Raw genomic sequence first — 18,933 nt, forward strand, 5'->3', positions numbered from 1 at the left:
AAAAAACAATTGTATTAAAGACAGGCATGCATCCATTAACTTATGATAACACAAACAGAACTTGGATTTAGAGCAGGAGATTTCCCCACAAGAACGTGGTCTACTTTTAATATTTTCAAAAAGAAAGCGAAACATGAAAAAGGGATTTGTATCTTACTTGATTTACAGCGCACGATGAAAGACTCATTTATCTATGACAAGAGAGCATGTGTCTGTTATTTTCTCACTCCGCTGTAAAAGCATGCTTGCACAATTAACAAAAATAGGGGAACAAGGACTAAATTATTCTTAATGGACATCTGTTACCATGCACGGTCTTGCCAGTTGCATTGATGATTCTCTGTCGAATGTCTGTCAATAACAAACGCACAAAGAAAAACAAAAAGCAAAAACAACAACAGCACAAGGACACAGGGAGCAGATGTGATGCGGGTTCGTGAGGCAAGCAAATGTGGATGCCACATCTCAGTCCACACTTGAAAATGTGCAGTTTATTCCATTCATTACACAATCCACATACCAGGCACTCAAAGGAGAGTGTTTTCATCCTGTTATTTTTACTTTCTACCCTTGCTTTTTATAACTTTCTGCATGCCACATAGGTACACAAAGAGGGGAGCGAAGATTTGTGACGTCTCTGTGATGATGTTTGGTGAAGGGAGGCTTACCAAAGGTCAGGGCAACGTTTTTCCATCAGAATGTCCAGTGAGTCTTTGACTTTGTCAGGCGCTCCTGTTCAAAGGGTCAAAGGTCATAGCGCATCTGGGTCAGAAATCCCACTGTAAACTACCATCAATTGATGGAACACATTGTTCCACAAACCCAGAGAAGCAGACCAGATTACGTTGAGAAACTTATTTGAGCTATATGGTATAAGACATATGCAAGTATGAGGTCACATTTATCCATCCGGCATGATGGCATTCATCTGTCCAGACGCAGTGTGAAAAAAAAAAACGTGTCTATCATGAGGAAAAATACATATGCATTAAAAAAAATCTTTCAATGTTTGCGTTCAGCTGGTACAAGTTCCTGTGGAAATACTTGGAAGATTACAGTTGGTGATTCCAACAAAACTTAGGCCTGGAGCTATTTTTCACTGAGAAAATTATTTGGGCATACTCTCAACATAGAGGGTTCATCTTTATTCCCACCCAAACGCTCACAAAATAAATATAATTTGAAGAATCCTTCACTCCAGCAAATTCCAGGATTATTTTTGTACACTCTTTCCCGTATTGTGTTCACAGGTGGTGTCTTGCAGCTCTGGTGCATACAGATGTATATGATGGGTCATAGATGTGGTGTGCAGTGGGGGGTCCTCTGCCTTAACATAACACTTCAACATCTCGGTGCAGACTTGCATGAAGCACAAAGGCGTCCAATGACAGGTGGAGAGAGGAGGGAGGCCCGTTCCTGTCACGTTTCAAGTTTGAGGTTTGAGGCCATTTGCGGCAGTGGGTTCTGTAAGCGAAGGAACGCTTTCTCTGCTTCCCTGCTTGGATTTCAGGAGCTAAATAAAAACATCATAAATCTTGGGTGGATTGACCGTTCCATTCAGCACTTCCCAATAGTCACAACACTTCGGGGATGATGGTTCGTACCCACCTACTGCCTGTGGTGCACTTTGCAGACATTTCAAAAGGGCTTGGGTTAATTGGGTGGGTCTTTTTCAGCTTTAGCTTGTCATTAGTTGAGGAGGGTGTGTGGCAAGTAACCATTACCTTGGAGGTGGAAGGCCGCTGGTGGGAAGTTCTGCTCTGAATACTCACCGCTGAGGTGTTTTACCACAAAGGATGTGGCAGGACAAATCACAGTTTCCATCTATGCAAAATGCATTGTCCCCCCCCCAGTTATAAGTTGAAATACTTTTCTTTTTTATTATTATCATTGACCACATTACACCTACATGTTCCATGAACTGGTGGATAAAACCGCATCACTGTGACGTCCAAGCAGTCTGCAAAGTGTGATTCCTCAGTGTCTGTCTCTCCCTCCTCCTGTACCACCTATGTTCTATACATCAGATCGTAGTGAGAGAGGATATGAGGGTAGTTGGTGAGAGAGGGGAGGATAAAGAGAATAGGGTTAGATGGAGAAGGTTGATTTGTTGTGGCGACCCCTGAAGGGAAAAGCCAAAAGGAGAAGAAGTAGATCTGGACACATAAAGATATTAAGTTGCTGTCAATGATCTTAGATAACCGCTGTCAGTAGGAAGGTCAGATTCTCTTCTTCCTTTTGTTCCATTGCCATAGTAAAGCAACAGTGTAATGAGGATTTAACACTTCAGAGCAGAAAATGTTTAGACTTAATCTTAGACTTAGACTGAGATGGGCCCTGTTGTCACATTGTACGCAGAATATGTGTACAGAATGAAAATTTGCTTGAATATGAATCATCTTTACAGTATTGGGATGTAAAACACAGTTAAGTGCAAATAGGTAAGGTGCAAGTTGTAGATATAAAGTACATATTTACAACAGTGAAGATCAGCAGTCCAGTAAAATAGCAGCAGTAGGCCGTATGTGCCAGAGAAAAAATGTAAACTGTGAAATATCTCATTTTTGGGTAGTTAGTAATAAATAGATATTTAATTGTACAACTATGCAAAAACAGTTTAGCTGCGTATGTGCAGTTAAGAGGTGGTGCGGTTTGGAGGTAGTGCAGTTATTTGGCAGTGCAGTTTAATAGCAGCAGTGGGTTGTGTGTCCCACTGCTGAGAAAAGACAAATGTACATCAGAGAAATATGCACTTACAAGTAAATGAAAGCATGAATATTTTGGTATCAGAATGTACAGATACACATACAAAGAGATGTGGCTGAACAGTCAGTGTGTTCAACAGTAATAGCAGTGAATATTTACAGCAGACGAATGTTTTTTACTGCAGCATTTCATTATCACATTTAATATCCAGTTGTAGTGAGTATTGTCCGTAATTCAGTGTTTAACAGTTCAACACTTTCCTCATGTTAATTATGATGCAATGTAAATCAAGTAAAGGTATGTTTGGCCCGCTCGAGTACACTCTCCTGAGCAAAGTACCTGATAAAAGAAGTCCCACGATGGCCATGATTTGTCTCCTGGTCAGCATCTTTATAGACAACTTAAGGATTGTTTTAAAAACTAAAGCTCACAATCCAGGTCTATGATTTTCAAATGCCTCGATTAGTCTCTCTCTATATCTCACTTACTCTGTTCATACACACAAATATGTTTACATCAGACGATCAACAGACAATTTATTAAGTTTTCTGCATTTGTATGTCATTTGAGTGAATTTGAGTAATCTAAAGTAAACTAATTTGAGGTCTTAGTATTACATCTGATCAAAATTATCATGTAAACTTTTTTTATTCCTCAGATTAACTCAGCTACTTTTATAAATCTATTTTGTAAATATCTATCTGACATCTGATATTTAGTTCCTATTTCAAATTGCACTTTTTTTTTTTTTTTTTTTTGTTTTGCTCGTATGTCTCCCCAAGCCAGTGAGTCAATATAGAGGATTTTGTCAGCCTAATGTCTTCTCTACATATTGTTTAACCTTTTGCTCAAAGGTCAGCACAGTTTTGCGGAGAGGTCGAGCACATCAAGCTCAAGGGCAGACGTCCGTGTCACATTCCTCATATGGCCTTCATCACAGAGACCATGTTTGCCTCGCTGCAGAGATAAAGATCTCAAAGTACAACTCTATTTGTATCTCGGTGGAACTGGGCAATATTTTGACTATGAGCTTATTCACTGGTCGAGCCTCAGGCCTACAGTACTCTGTGATGTCTAATGCTGATAAAAATCTGTATTCATCTGAGTATTTCATTTAAAATGGTTTTGCATTCCAGTCACCTTCGACTCAAGGTTTAATCCAATGTCTAGAACAGAAACATAGCACAGACACAGATGACAACTGTAACTATTTATTGTCTTAAAAGGACGTAACAAAATAATAGCTATGAATACTTTTGCTTTTTACAAACTAAGAAAATGTTTACATACAAGCCAAACTAATTGTACAAAAATAATGGAAATATTGATGAACAATATCAAAAAAAAGGAAAAACGATAAAGAACAGTGTGCAAACAGTTTATACAGATGGACGCGCAGCCTTTTTGTGAGGCGACAAATCCTGATAAATTATTTAAATAGCATTTATCTACACCCATGCACACAAACACACACACATGCACTCTCACACTCACACACACACACATGCACACACACAAACATACACATCAGACTCTCACAAACTGCCAAGACAAGAACAATAATTTATCTGTTATGATAAAGCAAAATTTATATATATATATATATATATATATATATATATATATATATATATATAAAATCTCCCATTTTACTGACATTTTCACTTGGGAAGAACAAGGAATTGGGAGCATGGTCTGGTTTCATGAAATAGCATATTATTTACAACTCATGCTACAGTAGCACTAAGATAATTGTAATCAAATATGAAGAAGCGCTCGGGATGCGTCGGGAGTTGAATCTAATTATACAACGGCAATGAGGTAACATTTGTACATCAACAATTATCTTTGTTTTTCCCCTCTCTCTCCAAAGCGATGGCGAACAAGTCAAGCACGTACTTCATGCTCTGCGGCCCTATCTGAAGAATATCTGACTTTATGCAATGTTACGTGACAAAAACTGACAGGAGCGCACAAACATCCAGCTTTAGAAACCTGACTCAACTTGAATTTGTCTTTTTTTTTTTTTTTTCAATTGTGATATTGGATGGATTTCTACTTTTTCAAAGTATTCAAATTACCTTTGAAGGCCTACACTGTAGGCAAGAGTCAATAAATTACATGTATTTACATAATCTCTAATTAAACCCTCAAAAGCAGAGGGCAATAAATCTCTTCAACGACCAAAGAGTTGATGTTGGATGATGGAGGGAATACTGACTTTAAAGGTATTTGGTCTCATAATTTTTGTTTCATTCTGGAATTTAGCCATATCGGTTTTGATAAGAGTACGTCATTAAAAAAAAAAAAAAAAAATTAAAAAAATTCCTGAGTTCTTTAGTTAACCAGACATTATCTTCCAAGTTCAAAGGACAACTAACCTAAAGTTCATTTGAGATTCTCTTCTACTCTTTTCTTTCCATGGTACTTTCTTTTTTCATGACCAGTCTTTCCCACGCATCACAAACATCCATGACATCTTGTTCCCTGTAATTCTCACACTCTACACTCCCAGCGAGATTTTTTAAACTACAAGTCCTCAAAACGAACATACAAACAAAACTCCTTAAAAAAAATATCATTGCTGTCGTCATCCTTTATGTCCTCAAAAAAGTTGTATGATTCACTACATCCATGTAAAGCGAAGGGAATATTAATGATTTTTTTTCTTTTTCTTTGGGATGTCCATCCAGAAGTAAGGTAGAAAGGCACACAGGCTGAAGAGGTAAGGCTGAACGACAGATGTAAATGTTTGGAAGTGCATAGTTGTCTATGGGGAGCTGTTCCTGCACAGAGATGAATGAGGTCTTTCAGAGAGCGAGAAAGCAGGGAGAGCTGGGACAGAAAGTTGTTGGGTGTCCTACTGGCAACAGGGAATGTTTCCTTTACCCTAGGTCTCCCTGCTCCTGGAGAAACTAAAGAGGGAGGAGAAGGGGCTCTCTGATCCTCAATAGGCAATTGGCCGGTCAGTGCTTTGCTCAAACCAGCTTCGGGTCACCCTGAAGATGACCACATGCCCTTCGCCCGCATCTGAGTATGCGTGCCGCAGAAGAATAAAGTTGCGGAGAAAAATGGGTCCCTGGACTTTACAAAAGAATACATATGTTCGTACTACAAACAAGGTGCTTTCCTCTAAACTTCCAGCGTGATGCGTTTACCCATCTGTCGAAAAAAAAGACAGGATAAGTCAGAGTTGGGCTTAGCCAGTGGTACTGAGACGTCCATCTCAAGGACAAGCGACGGCTGAAAAGCTTTTCATGTCGGTTCTTACCTCTGCATTCATACTTGAGGTCTGAGAAGTACACCATCTCCTGGGAGAAGACGAAGAGGCCGAGCCTGCCACCTGCGTACGTCTTGTCATAGATGCTGCCGGAATCTGCCATGATCTTCTTGCCTTCGTACATCACCACCCTGTTGAAATCAGGACGGAACAGGCGTCGATTTGGCGCGATCCTTTAACATCGCGTATGATATCGACATTGGCTCGGATCCATCAATGCCACCTGCCTACCTAATGTGTCCGGTTCTGGGTCTGTGGATCAGATGCCATCTGTAGGCGGTGAAATCTTTCCAGCCGACATTCTTAGGGTCATGCCAGAGAGTGCGGACCTAAAACACGAAAAAACAAAAGCCATTTGTTCATCCCTTTTCGACACATCTGTGTACATTATAATTATCATCAGCAAACAAATGCTTTACCTGTCCCGGAGTATTCCCTGTGTGCCAGAGGGCATTCCTGAGGTGCTCTCCCGGACCTGTGGTGGAATTGACCACTTTGATGGACAGGCCAGAGTAACCCTGCGCCTTGGTGGGTTTATTTGACCAGTAGGTCTGGGTGATCTGTTTCCACATGACAACATAGAATCTTGAACTGGACTGATAGCCGAACACGAAACCAGCGTAATCGTCATCCCTCTCTGTGTTGATGAAGAATGTTCCACTGAAGTCCACTGCGTTAAACTCGTGGTAACCTAAAAGATTCATCAAGCTAAGTTAGAAGACCGAAAACACTGCGACTGAATATGAAGCAGACAAAGTCTTCTATTTTAAATTCCGCAAACAAATATCAAAAATGTCGACAATACAACCACTCCCCATACTTACCAACAGCAATACCGGGGTCGCAGTTGACAGTTTGCACCAGTTCTTTGCCCTGATGACGGACAACCCAGTTAGGATCAATCTGGGAAGTGCCTTTAGGGTCGAGGGGAACCATCTGAAACTTGCGGAAGTCTGTTTCACTGATGTCGAAGTTCTCTGGGCACACGTCGTAGATGTCGGGCACGTTATCTTGGTCAAAGTCGTCTTTGCAAGCGTCTCCACGGCCATCACCTGAGAATAAGAGACAGATTGTGTATTATATTAGTAATCGTCTCCAAAGTCTCCTGAAGACCCCCTGACGTTTTGTGAGGCTGACGCCATGTTTTGTGATGCTCACCGTCCGTGTCCAGCTGATCGGGGTTTGAGGCCAGTCTGCAGTTGTCTTTATCATCGGGGATGTTATCATTATCATCGTCATGGTCGCAAGCGTCTCCTTTGCCATCCTTGTCATGGTCGGCCTGATTGGCATTTGGGATGTAGGGGCAGTTGTCCAGGTTGTTCTGGTGTCCATCCTCATCAATGTCCTGGTTGCTGTCGCACTTATCTCCGACACGGTCATCATCTGAATCCACCTGTGTATCATTCGGTTCTGGTTAAATTCAACTAGAGCAGGGGGAAACTATGGAGAACAAGCATGTTGATCTCATTGCATTCAACTCAAATCACCTACAGGATTTGCCTCATTAAACTACCAGGCCTCATGTGAGGTTAGATTTAATCCATGCACAATCATATGTTTTTCCGAGTTTGACAATACTGTCGAGTGAGCTGGAAGAGAGCTGCTTTGTGTTTTTGGAACTCTTAATAACACCACTCCTTGCATGTCCAGACTTTGGATCTTAACTCGCACACTGACTTTCATTCATTAAAGAGCACAATGGTGTAGATTTGCAGGCCTGCAAGTCTTTCCCTGAGCACCTCTGTTCAACACATTCCTATTTATCATTGTAGCATGGCACAGGTGCATGGAACAGGGGAACAGGCCTGTGTGCCGACAGGGCATGTGCATAGCCTGGACCCAGCCCATTCCTGAGTAATATCTAGCCTAGGGCCTCTTTCACCGCATTAGCCACTAAACGTCAATAGGCCATTGAAAAGACTCCTAGCCCCCTACCACGCCTTATTGAACTGATGTGCCCTTGAGCTGCACACAGGATTTACTTCATCTTTGCATGGCGTGAAAAAGCTCAGGCAACTACAACAGGGCTAATGACTGAAGTTCTTTTCAATTGAAAAGATATATGCTGAGCTACGGAGAAAGGCAGAGTGCTGAATGTGCATTATTGTTGGCGGTCGAGGTGGAAGGAAGAAGGGATGGGCCTCGTGTAACTAAATCCACACACCTGATCGGGATTATGTTCCAGGGGGCAGTTATCGCACATGTCTCCAACGCCGTCCAGATCTGTGTCTCTCTGGTTGACATTGTACACATAGGGGCAGTTGTCCTTTTCATTTAGAATCCCTGCGAAAGGTATCAACATCATGTTCAAAAGCCATACGAAGCAACATACGATCATTTTTGGCTAAACATAAAAGAAAGATGCGGCTGTTGTCATCTTTTCCGCTCCTTACCGTCGCCATCGATGTCAATAGCACAGGCGTCACCCTCCCCGTTGTTGTCTGTGTCCGTCTGGTCTGGGTTACTGTTATAAGGGCAGTTGTCACAGCGATCCCCCACATCATCACGGTCATAGTCATACTGCCTGGGGTTGTAGATGAACGGGCAATTGTCCTGAAAGACGAGGAGGTAAGAAAAGATGAGGATAGGCGTTCGGAGGCATTCCAAGTCATTTGCTGTCAGACAGAAGCAGCAATGTGGAATGAAAGCGTGTCATCTTTAGCTTCTAATGCCGGGATTAGTGGCTCACAGTGGAGCACCTTCAGACTTTAACGTCAGTGTTAGAATTTGAGGTTTTGGCTCATGCCGAGGAGAAACATTTGCTTTCCTTCGGAGCCCCACCCCCATTCCTCCCCTCCACCTAGTTTCCGCCCGCACAACATGAATGATGAATGCGAAGGTCGCAATCGTGTCGGCACCGAGAGTGAACAAAATACACCCGCTGGCTTGCGCACTGCTTTTGAAACACACCGCATACGGACATAATCACTTACTCTGTCATCGGGGATGCCGTCGTTGTCATCATCGTTGTCACAAGCGTCACCGATACCATCCTTATCATAATCCTCCTGTCCTGAGTTGGGGAGGTTGGGGCAGTTGTCCTGAATAACACACATAAATATTAGTTATAACTATGCCACTACTCGGATTGCGTTTCGGCGAACAATTTATTTCTTGGACGATTTTGTTTAACAGAACTTGTTGTTCACCTGCATTGCTAGTCTACATACGCCTACCTTTTTGCAGTGGTATGTGGCGTTCTCGACACAGACCAGGTCGGCATTCGGCCATCCATCGAGGTCAGTGTCCTCGCCGCAGATATGGCCGTTGCCGGCGTAGCCCGGTTTGCACTCGCAGCGGAACATAGGGTCAGCGAAATGTCCGAGGTAGTTACAACGGGCATTTTTATTACAGTTGTGGCTTCCATCCAGGCAGGGATTACGAGGTGTGCACACCTGGAAAGTGAACAGAGCATTATCAGCGATCACATATCACCATGGCCACGCTTCTTTTTCCATCAATATTCATTTTCATCACTTTCAAGAAATATTGCATTGATTTTGTACGGGTTCAAAGTCAGCGTAGCAGTCACCTGTTTATTAGTAGCTGCCTGCTCAACACCTCTGCCAAATGGTTGGTTGCCGGAGTAACGGGGAGGGCAGGGCTGGCAGTTGTAACCCGGTTCTGTGTTGTTACACCGGTGAGCACCATTAAACTCGAAGCAAGCATCCGGGACCTCCTTGCACTGGTTTGAGAGATGGATAGATGTATGATTCTCGACATTTAGCAGCAGATGCTTTTATATAGAGTGTCAACATCTTTGAATTCAGACAGTTCAGGCTAATGGCAATGATAGACTTTTTTTTTTTTTACCTCATCGATATCTTTACATTTTATGCCATTGCCACTGTAACCGACAGGGCACTTTCCACACTTCCAGGAGCCGTCGGGATAGCTGGTACACTTGGCACCATCAAAACAGGGGTTGGACAGGCAGCCATCTGAAAACAAGAATATTGGATAAACCTTAAAATATTTACAGTATTGTCAAGGTTTTAACTGCCGTTACAGTGGAACAGACCAAAACATATAGGTATATACCTGACAAATGTTTACAATTAATGCAGGAGAAGCTTTGCTAATAATCCTAGTGGCTCACCGATGGGACAGGCTTTAGTGTTACATATCTGGTTTTCTTTGGCGTCGCCAACACACTCCTTGCCGCCGTGTTGAGGCGCCGGGTTATTGCACAGGCGTTTGCGTGTCTGCTGTCCACTGCCGCATGTAAGAGTGCAGGTATCCCACAACGACCAGGGTCCCCAGTTGCCATTTACTGAGGATACATAAGAAAACACGCATGATTCATTGCTGTTGTAGAAGCGTAGAACACAAATGCAGCGCGGGCGGTTGCGTTTCTCCAAGTGACCTACTTGGGCATTCGGGTGCTTGACACTGCTTCGTCTCTCGGCCCTCTCCCTCACAGTTCTTGCCCCCGAGCTGAGGAGTAGGGGAGTTGCAGAGGCGGATGCGGGTGATGAAACCAGCACCGCAGGTAACGGAGCACGATGACCAGGGTGACCAATGGCTCCAGCTGCCATCCTGCTTGACTTAGGGAATCAAACAAAGGTAAGAGTTCAGTTACGGTGAAGCCGCATTCTTCAAGTTCATTGCAAACTTGCAATCGGAAAGTTACTTTTTACATGTAATTGCTCGATGGATCATTTGTGATGTCGAGTGACAGCCTCCCCCGTGTTTGCCAGATTAATTAGGTGTGTAAACTCACAGCGCTTGTCACACTCCTGGAGGTAGCAGTCGCGGGTCTGCACGGAGGTGCCGTCGCAGTTGTTAGTGATACGGTCGCAAGAGCGCCCGCGCTGCTGGATGCCCCGCCCACACGACACGGAACAATGGGTCCATTCAGACCATTGCGACCAGCCGTCGTCTGCATAGTCTCTCGCTGAGCAGGAGGGAGAAGGCGAGAATATGAGAGAGGGAAAGAGGGAGACAATAAAAGAGCTATACCAGCCAAGTGGCACCCCCCACAAACACCCCCAAGTCTAAATGAGGAGGGGAAAGCTTTTAAAGCAGATGGCTAAGAGTATGGATTTAGCTGGGATTTGGAAGGAGAAGATCCTCCATCACGCCTCTCAACAGAGGACCCATACCCAGAAACAGAAAGGCACACTGTCCATGGGACACACAGGGATGCCCCTTTGACTTGTGTTTTCCCAGAGGAAACCCATTTCACCAAAACTTGGCCCGTGGAGCGCACTGACTTAAACAAGTGGATGACGCTGGGATGAATGTGGCTCCTACTGTTTATTTAGCTTTAAGAGAAGCATTGCAGGCCAAGCCTGCGAAGGTATGAAGAATATGTCACTTTTCCTCATGTAGAAGATGGCTTTACTAAACAGTCAAGCAATTTTCCATCCCACTTTAACCAATTTGGCAAATTACAGCCATCTCAACTTAAGGATTCAAAGATGTTTTTGAGCACAAAGCGCCAATGTTCCTGACACACAAGCACTCTTTCATTTACTCGGATGTTAGCGCAGTTAAATCATCTCTAAAATTAACGTGTTTTCTCTCGAATAGAAACGCTCACATCTCGGGGAATATTTGTGGCTTTTTGTTTCATATGGCCAAGGCTCAGTGAATGGAGCAGTGTATGAACAGCCTGGCCGTCGCTTGAAAATTCACATTCTAGCTTTAATAGCATTTATACGGGGGCAATATCGCTTCGGCGTAATTACGGTCTACTTTCCAGTCATTTGTACAAACACTAAGAGTTTGGATTTAGAGAACCGAAGTGCTTACGGTTTCCACAGCGAGGACAGCACTCTCCATCAGGCACGGTGGCGTTAGTGCACGGGATCAACGGGCAGGAAATCTTGCGGCACACAGTAGCTGAGTTCTGCACAAAGAGAGCGATTTATGGTTAAACGACAACATTTTTCAACACGAGTCTTGGCACGGAACAAATCGACGGGATTGTTTTTGACTTTTCCGTCGAGACATACTGAGACTGTCTCTACCTGTGAATGTCCTCATTGAGAGACTATCAGTCTAAAGGGTGACAGTTGGGGGAAAAACAGAGCTGGAGGAAATCTAGAGTGCTGTGCGCCTGACCCCGACACTTTTTTTTTTTCTTCCTCCACTCGCCAAAGTCAAAGTGCTCTTAATAACGGGTAATGGATCACTTGAAGTCCGGCCCCTTTTGGACACAGAGTAGATGACAGACCTCAGAGCAACGGTTCATTGATGCCAGCCTTCTGATGGGTCTCCCTCTGGTAATTACTGACCACATCAACTGAATGGTGGTGAGTGTCAGTGTGTGTAGGTGTGTGTGTATCTTTGCAAGTGTAAACAAGTCAGATAATTGAGTTCATCCCCTCAGACATGGTAGGGGATGCTTAAGACGCGATTCAAAAGTGCACTTTAAGGCACTCACCTGACAAGTGCACTTGGTGCAGTCATCGACGGTCCATTCATCTCGATTCTTGTGCACGATACCGTTGTGGATGCACGCGCCGCTGTGGATCCCAATATGGGTCTTAATCAGCTTGTTCTCATCGGTCTGGTGAAGGAGAGAAAGTAAAGAAATGTAATTCTGAGCAGTTATTTTAATTTGGTTTTGTAGCAAATGCTGTTGAAAACAACCGAGAGACCACACACACAATATATACACAAACATACACACGAAAGAAGAAAAACACACACACATTGGCAGACAGACAGCCTGCTCGGTTTCCTACTCACCAACTGACGGAGTTCATTGGACAGCTCCTTGACGACCACACCGAGACCTTTCAGCTCCTTAAACATACTGACCAGGTCCTCGCAGGAGAGGCCGCAGACCATCTGTAGATCTTCATAATAGCGAAAGAAACTCAATTTAACTTGTTAGAAAGCAGTGGAGGCCAAAAGTCCCTTGATTTTTTTTTTTTTTTTTTTTTTGTTTACCTTTGGTCTTGTGTCCAGAGTAGTCAGTCCTGATGGCAGAGGAGCCATTCAGGTTCTCCAGGATCATGGAGTCGGACGCTGAGGATAGAAGAGTCACAGAAAACTTATCTAAAACATGCATCTGTGAGGATGTTTATAACACAGAAGGGAACATTGCTCCCTGGTTGCGGCTGCACAGGCCTTGCTGTCATTAACTTTGAACTAACTGTGACCTTGTATGCTCAGGACTTGAAACATTTTTCCTTGATGATTAGCCGATTGTCTTCAGCAGAATTAGAAGTCTTGATGATAAACAAGAAAAAACACAAAATCATTCCCTGTTAATTTTTTTACTCACAGCTTTGGCATCCCTTGTTGCGGAGGATGGCCTCCAGAGTTGTCCCAAACACGAACCTCACGTTTTGCAGAACCCCCTCAGGATGAAATGAAGGGTTTAATAATTAGAATCACGCGGTAATACATGATTAGTTCAGCGCCGAGTCTGTGTTTTTTTAGGACGAACAAAATGGAAAGGGGTTTGAAAACATTTCACCGTGCACTCTCCCGTGCGCTCACCATGAATCTGTCCTTCACGGCGCCCTTGCCGATCCTCAGCTGCGCGCCAGAGGGGGTCTCCTGTGTGAGGATGCTCTGTATGGGTGCGTCCAGCTCGGCGGTGTTGACCTCCTCGCATCCGGCGTAGAGCTGCGCGCGGTCCTCTTGCACGAACAGCGTGATGTTCTTCCAGTGGCTGGTGGCGAGATCCACGTCCTCGATGGACACCACCTGCTGCTTGTTCTCGGTGGAGTAAACTATGTCCAGGGTGTTCGCCTTCCCGTTGGAGACCACCTCAAAGACGGGGCCCGAGCCGTCCCGCTTCTCCACGGTCAGGAGGCTCCCGCGGGTCCTCTTGGACTGCTTGAAGTTAAGCAGGAGGAGGAAGCCCCTCTCGGCGTGGATGGAGTCGATCAGGTCCCTGAAGGAGCTCTCGGGGACTGGCGGGATCAGGTCCGGGTTGAGGATCTTGTAGGCGGGGCTGTACGGGTCATCTCCCTTCACCAGGGTCACCCCGTGGTTCTTCTTCGGGACCTGGACCAGGTCGAACAGGTCGTACACGCTGTTGTCATCTCGGCTCTCTGCGGGCGAAATAATAACCACTCAGCCTTTTTGAAAATTATTTTTTTATTTATTCGGTTAGAAATTTCCTATCCCAGGAAACGTTCTTGACCAGCGTTACAAAAAAAACAAAAACAAATAAACAAACAAAGATTAAAAAAAAAAAAAAAAAAAAAGAAACGCACCGGAGCCGGTTCACAGAATTAACGAGAAGTCAATTATTTATACCCGTCGCATTTCCGGTTTGCACTGGCGGCTTTTGCGTTTTGTTTTTGTTTGTTTTTTTTCCTCGTATGTTAAAGATGAAGAAGGGATGAAACTCACCTGCGACCCGCGCAGCCTCGCAGGTCCAGAGCATCAGCAGCAAAAAAATCCCCGTCAGCTTCATGGTGAAACAATGATCCCACCGCCTGGGACGACAAAATAATAAAAATAATATATAACCACCACATATTTACATTATTTATAGTCATTCAAATGATGTGCAACAGGTTGAAAACAGCGCGTTCAGTCATGCAGCGGGAGCTGCAAAGTGTCTCCACTCACCTGCTTCTCATAAACAGCAGTTTTAAAAAAAAAAATCCCCAAAATATATAATAGTCCAGTAATAATCCCAGGGTTTTATAAATACATATACATGCCGAATAAAAGAAATAAAATCTGGACAGAATAAATGTAAAAATTAAAAAACGGTCTCCTGTAAAAAAAAAAAATAAAATAAAAATGTAGAGTTGTTGGAATCTGTGGCTTGAAAAACTCCCTTATGAGCCGAGTAGGGGGACAAAGTGCTATTTAAATAGTTTGATGCCATTCCCAAGAAGTGGCCTCGTCCAATCACGGCGAGCGAAGCAAAAGGGACGAGCTTATCACCGGGGGGAGGAGGGAGGAGGGGGAGGGGGGGCTTTTCCAAAGGGTGCCAATGCCTCCCTCTCCCCCCCCCCCCCCCCCCCACACACACACACACCATCTTTTTTTTTTTTTGAAGAATTGGGGAAAAAAAAAAAAAATCACGTTCATTTCTATATTTTCAGAATCGATTGAACGTTCACACTTGTTGTCTAAGATCTTAAATAATCAATTTATTATATACTCGTTTACACGTTTTCCTGCATATACTATAATGCTTGTAAAATCACAAATCCATTTTTGGTTAAAAGTATTTAATATCAATTCATGATATGACACCACCAGTTCCTCTCTGTTTTTTATCATTATTATTATTTTTTTTTGCTTTATAGGAGGGAAAACATTACTCTGGAGTGCTCCAAAAAACTCAAACTGTTCCTAGTGAGTCAGTCCCCCAGATGTGCGTCTGCCTTGCAGTTCCATTTATGACCGCTAGGAGTCGACGTGAGCTCACAGCAGAGAGGGGCCTACTGCTGCGTACCTCGGAGCGTGCACACACACACACACACACACACACACACACACACACACACACACACACACACACACACACACACACACACAAACACACACACACACACACACACACACAGAAAACAAATCAGTAGAAGTAGGTAGATAGACGTAGAATACTGGAGCGACTGCATTCAGGAATAAGACAACAGTATCAACAAATACAATAAGACAGCAATGGATATGTGGCATTTACAAAGTATACAAAATGTAATTTCAAATGTTAACACGAAGAAAAACATTTATACTGGGCCTTTGCCTGTTATTTATAAGACGGTGACAGTGAAGTTCTTATTAAATCCGTCTTTTTCATTGGTTTCCAGCTTGTTTGAAGCAGCGGGCCTCTGAGGCCGCCAATCGCCCCCGCAGCTTTTCATGATTAGTTCTCCCGTCTGTTCGTATCAAAGAAGTTGTATCTGGTCAGGCATCTCATTGCAGTGTGTGTGCGTGTACTTGTGAGTGTGTGTGCACGGAATGACATACCATCTCTCCAATATTCGCTCCAAGATCCTAATAACTAAATGTCATCCGATGGAAATTATGGCGGAGCACTCAATACAAGCCAACAATGCCTTGTCAGCCGTTGATCGTATTCGGAACCTCTTATGACGATATGTTTTTCAGACGCCATTTGCATTTGGCTGGACGGGAGCTTCGTAATTCATAAGCTTAATGAATAAAAAGCTCAGTTTGTTCCAAGACAGGTTTCTCGGAGTTATGCACGAATTCAATACGTAGGTTCCTGCTGCCACAGAGGTGTCCCCGGGATGAAGCCGCCTGTGGATTTAGCCATCAGGAGACTGAACCCGGACCCTGAGGGGTCCCGGGGTCAGAGCTGAGCTGACTCCTCTGGTGCCTGAGAGTCTCGGCCTCAGATCAGGACACCTGATGGCGACTGGGGGCAGCTTGTTGTAGCCTGCGCGGGATGCACTGTCACTGCCTAAGGTGCCAGGGAGCTGGAATGGTCTACAGTGGAATATGAAAAAAATACAATATCTTATTTGGAGATAAGAGAAGGAGAGGATGGATGTCTGAGTGACGTGCACACGGCTTGCTCCGTTCTCGTGTTTTAAGTCTTGGCCGTAGATGAAAAAAAAAAAAAAAAAAAAAGCTTTTCTCTGGTGTGGAAAAATTAGAATGAGCAGACAATATTTCAAATGTTTTGATGGAAAATTTGTTTGGGCAATGTGTTGGTCTCACCCATTCACCGCACAATAATGGTGTGCATGTAATGACAGGCATGCGGACCCCCCCCCCCCCCCCCCACTCCCCTCTCCTTGCCTGTTTTTCTTCAGTCTGCTAACGGAGGAAAGGAGGGTGACAAGTAAAGCAGAGGATGGGGAAAGAGTTGCGCTAAGGGAAGGAAAGAAACTCTCACAAGAGCAGATAAATGAGGAAAGGTAATGAGAGGAGGGGGGGTGTTAAGACCAAGACTTGGACAAAAAAAACAAAAAAACAAAGTGAAACCCCATAGCTCTGGCAGCCATAACATTATGTTCCCTCCGCATCCACGCCGAGAAAACTGTTGAATAACATTTTATGACAACTGCAGAGTATCTGTCCTCCTGTCTGGTCTTGAACATCTCGTCAGGTCCTGACCCGGCCTTCGGGCCCGGGGATGAGTTGTCGAACATACCTCTCTAAGTCATCTGAGAACTTCACGTAATGTATCGTCAGCTAGCCGCTTTTAAAGCCTGCCCGTTTTTATTGTTTTCAACAGTCACTTGCCGATTCCTAAGTTCTGTCTGGCCGGCGGCTCGCTCACGCCTCCACTTGTGTCATGGCTGCTTGTAGAGGCATGTGAGAATGTTTGTGTATTTATTGCTCAAGATAACGGCGAAGAATAAACAAGTTAGTCATCGTTGTAAAAAAAAAATCACACAGGAAGTTGAGAGCGGGTTGACCCGTCCTTGTGGGTGGGAGACGGTGTCATACAGAAATTTGCAATTCGTGTGACAAAAAATAGCGCAAGGACTCTGTGATATCGAATTCCAGTGAAATTCAACTCTTAATAAAATCACACAGCCTCCATTTTTTGTTCTAGTAATGTTATGCTGGTGCAAACTTACGACCACAAGCGGGGGAGACAGCGGCGGGGCAGCTTTATTCCCACGCTCCACTTACGTTTACCACTAGGACGATGACAGGAGGAATTTTTTCCAGTCAGCAGCTCCGATTAAAGTAAATTCACTGTGGCATGACTTGCTCCTGCATTATCAAATAGTCAGGGAGGAGATCTGGTGTCTGTTTTATGCAGAAAAGGAGGAGGAGGAGGATAGGGTTTCAATACACAGGGATGTTTTATTTGGTTATAAACCAAGTGCAGTTTGTGGGGTCACGCTTACCGAGCAAATTTGGAAAAAAATAATCGCCACAGAATTGGATACTCATCTTCTGTTTGTTCATTTCTAAGCAAACCGATGAACAAATAGGTTATAATAGTCTTATAAATTTAAGGGTCGAAGAGGGTAATGGGGTAAAAACATCTACCAGTAAAATACATGAATGCAACAGGGCCATTGCACTTGTTAAACTGCTTTTACTGCACAGTGACTACTTTTGGTTGTCTTGATTTAAGTTTATTTTGTACATGACACTTGCATGCTTCTGTTGAAGTCCGGTTTCATATGCAAGAGTTGCGAGTGTTAACAATTTGGTATTGGTACATTTACAGCCAGAAAAGATCAAAATTCTCCACCTCCACTTAGCTAGGAAACCCCATATGATATAGATTTTTTATTTTCTAATTTTTTTATCTTGCTGAATATCCAACATGATTCCCAACATTTTATGACATCACATCCCATGCGGTATAAACACTACCTCCATTGTCAATGTCTACATTCAGGATGGAGGTTATATGAACGTAAACCGAGTATTGCTTCTCAAATGAGAGAACTGCTTGCTTTTCTGTTCAATGTTGACCTTTGGCTGCAGACAATCTACTTACTGAGCTATTTGACAGCCGTACCAATTAATCCTCGAGTGTAATACGTGTTAAATGAAATTAAGTGAACACTGGTTAGGGTTGGTACGCTGAGGTTAGACTTTGCCTGAGGCTTTTGCTGTTATTGCCCCACACTGAATGCAACACCCAGACAGAAACACACACACACACACAGCGCTTCTGCATCTTTACGGTTATTAACCGGCAAACCTGAGTGTCCAAACCTGCAGCATCGCTGGCTGAATCATCTACACTTAGAGTTTCAGCAATTGCACCTTTTGAAAAATCCTGCTCTTATCGACTGTGACAAAGGAGTTATAAATTCATAACCAGGCATTTATAATGTGCATGACATTTTAGGTAAAAAAGTAAAGCATTCCTTTTTCTCCATACAATCAACTTTTAGAAATGGCACATTTTAAAAACTGTTCCTGTTATCAACTATAATAAAGGTGTAATAAAACGGGCATTTATAATGTGTATTACAGTTGGGGTAAAACACTTGAGCACAGGAGCCTAAAAATCAATCTGGCGAGGCAGATGATTCAGTGAACACCTGCGGACGTCACAGTCATTCCTAATA

At 43.6% G+C, this 18,933-nt stretch overlaps 1 protein-coding gene across 1 annotated transcript; it reads right to left on the bottom strand.

Moving 5' to 3' along the window:
- Positions 1 to 3,903: 3,903 nt before the first annotated feature.
- Positions 3,904 to 14,660, bottom strand: thbs1b (thrombospondin 1b). Its single transcript, XM_086167662.1, has 23 exons — positions 14,531 to 14,660; positions 14,309 to 14,394; positions 13,445 to 14,004; positions 13,227 to 13,302; positions 12,890 to 12,967; positions 12,686 to 12,795; positions 12,378 to 12,503; positions 11,744 to 11,840; positions 10,710 to 10,883; positions 10,357 to 10,533; positions 10,086 to 10,259; positions 9,800 to 9,927; positions 9,519 to 9,671; positions 9,163 to 9,381; positions 8,920 to 9,027; positions 8,380 to 8,539; positions 8,151 to 8,269; positions 7,145 to 7,379; positions 6,811 to 7,038; positions 6,406 to 6,677; positions 6,218 to 6,315; positions 5,978 to 6,117; positions 3,904 to 5,868 (listed from the first exon to the last, which is right to left on the bottom strand). The coding sequence occupies exons 1-23, from the start codon at positions 14,539 to 14,541 to the stop codon at positions 5,861 to 5,863; spliced, it is 3,537 nt and encodes a 1,178-aa protein (XP_086023788.1). The 5' UTR covers positions 14,542 to 14,660; the 3' UTR covers positions 3,904 to 5,860.
- Positions 14,661 to 18,933: the final 4,273 nt, after the last annotated feature.

This window comes from Fistularia commersonii, chromosome 20, assembly GCF_037954325.1.
Source record: "Fistularia commersonii isolate RoL2024-O1a breed Wild chromosome 20, RoL_Fcom_v1.0, whole genome shotgun sequence".
NCBI classification, from domain to species: domain Eukaryota; kingdom Metazoa; phylum Chordata; class Actinopteri; order Syngnathiformes; family Fistulariidae; genus Fistularia; species Fistularia commersonii.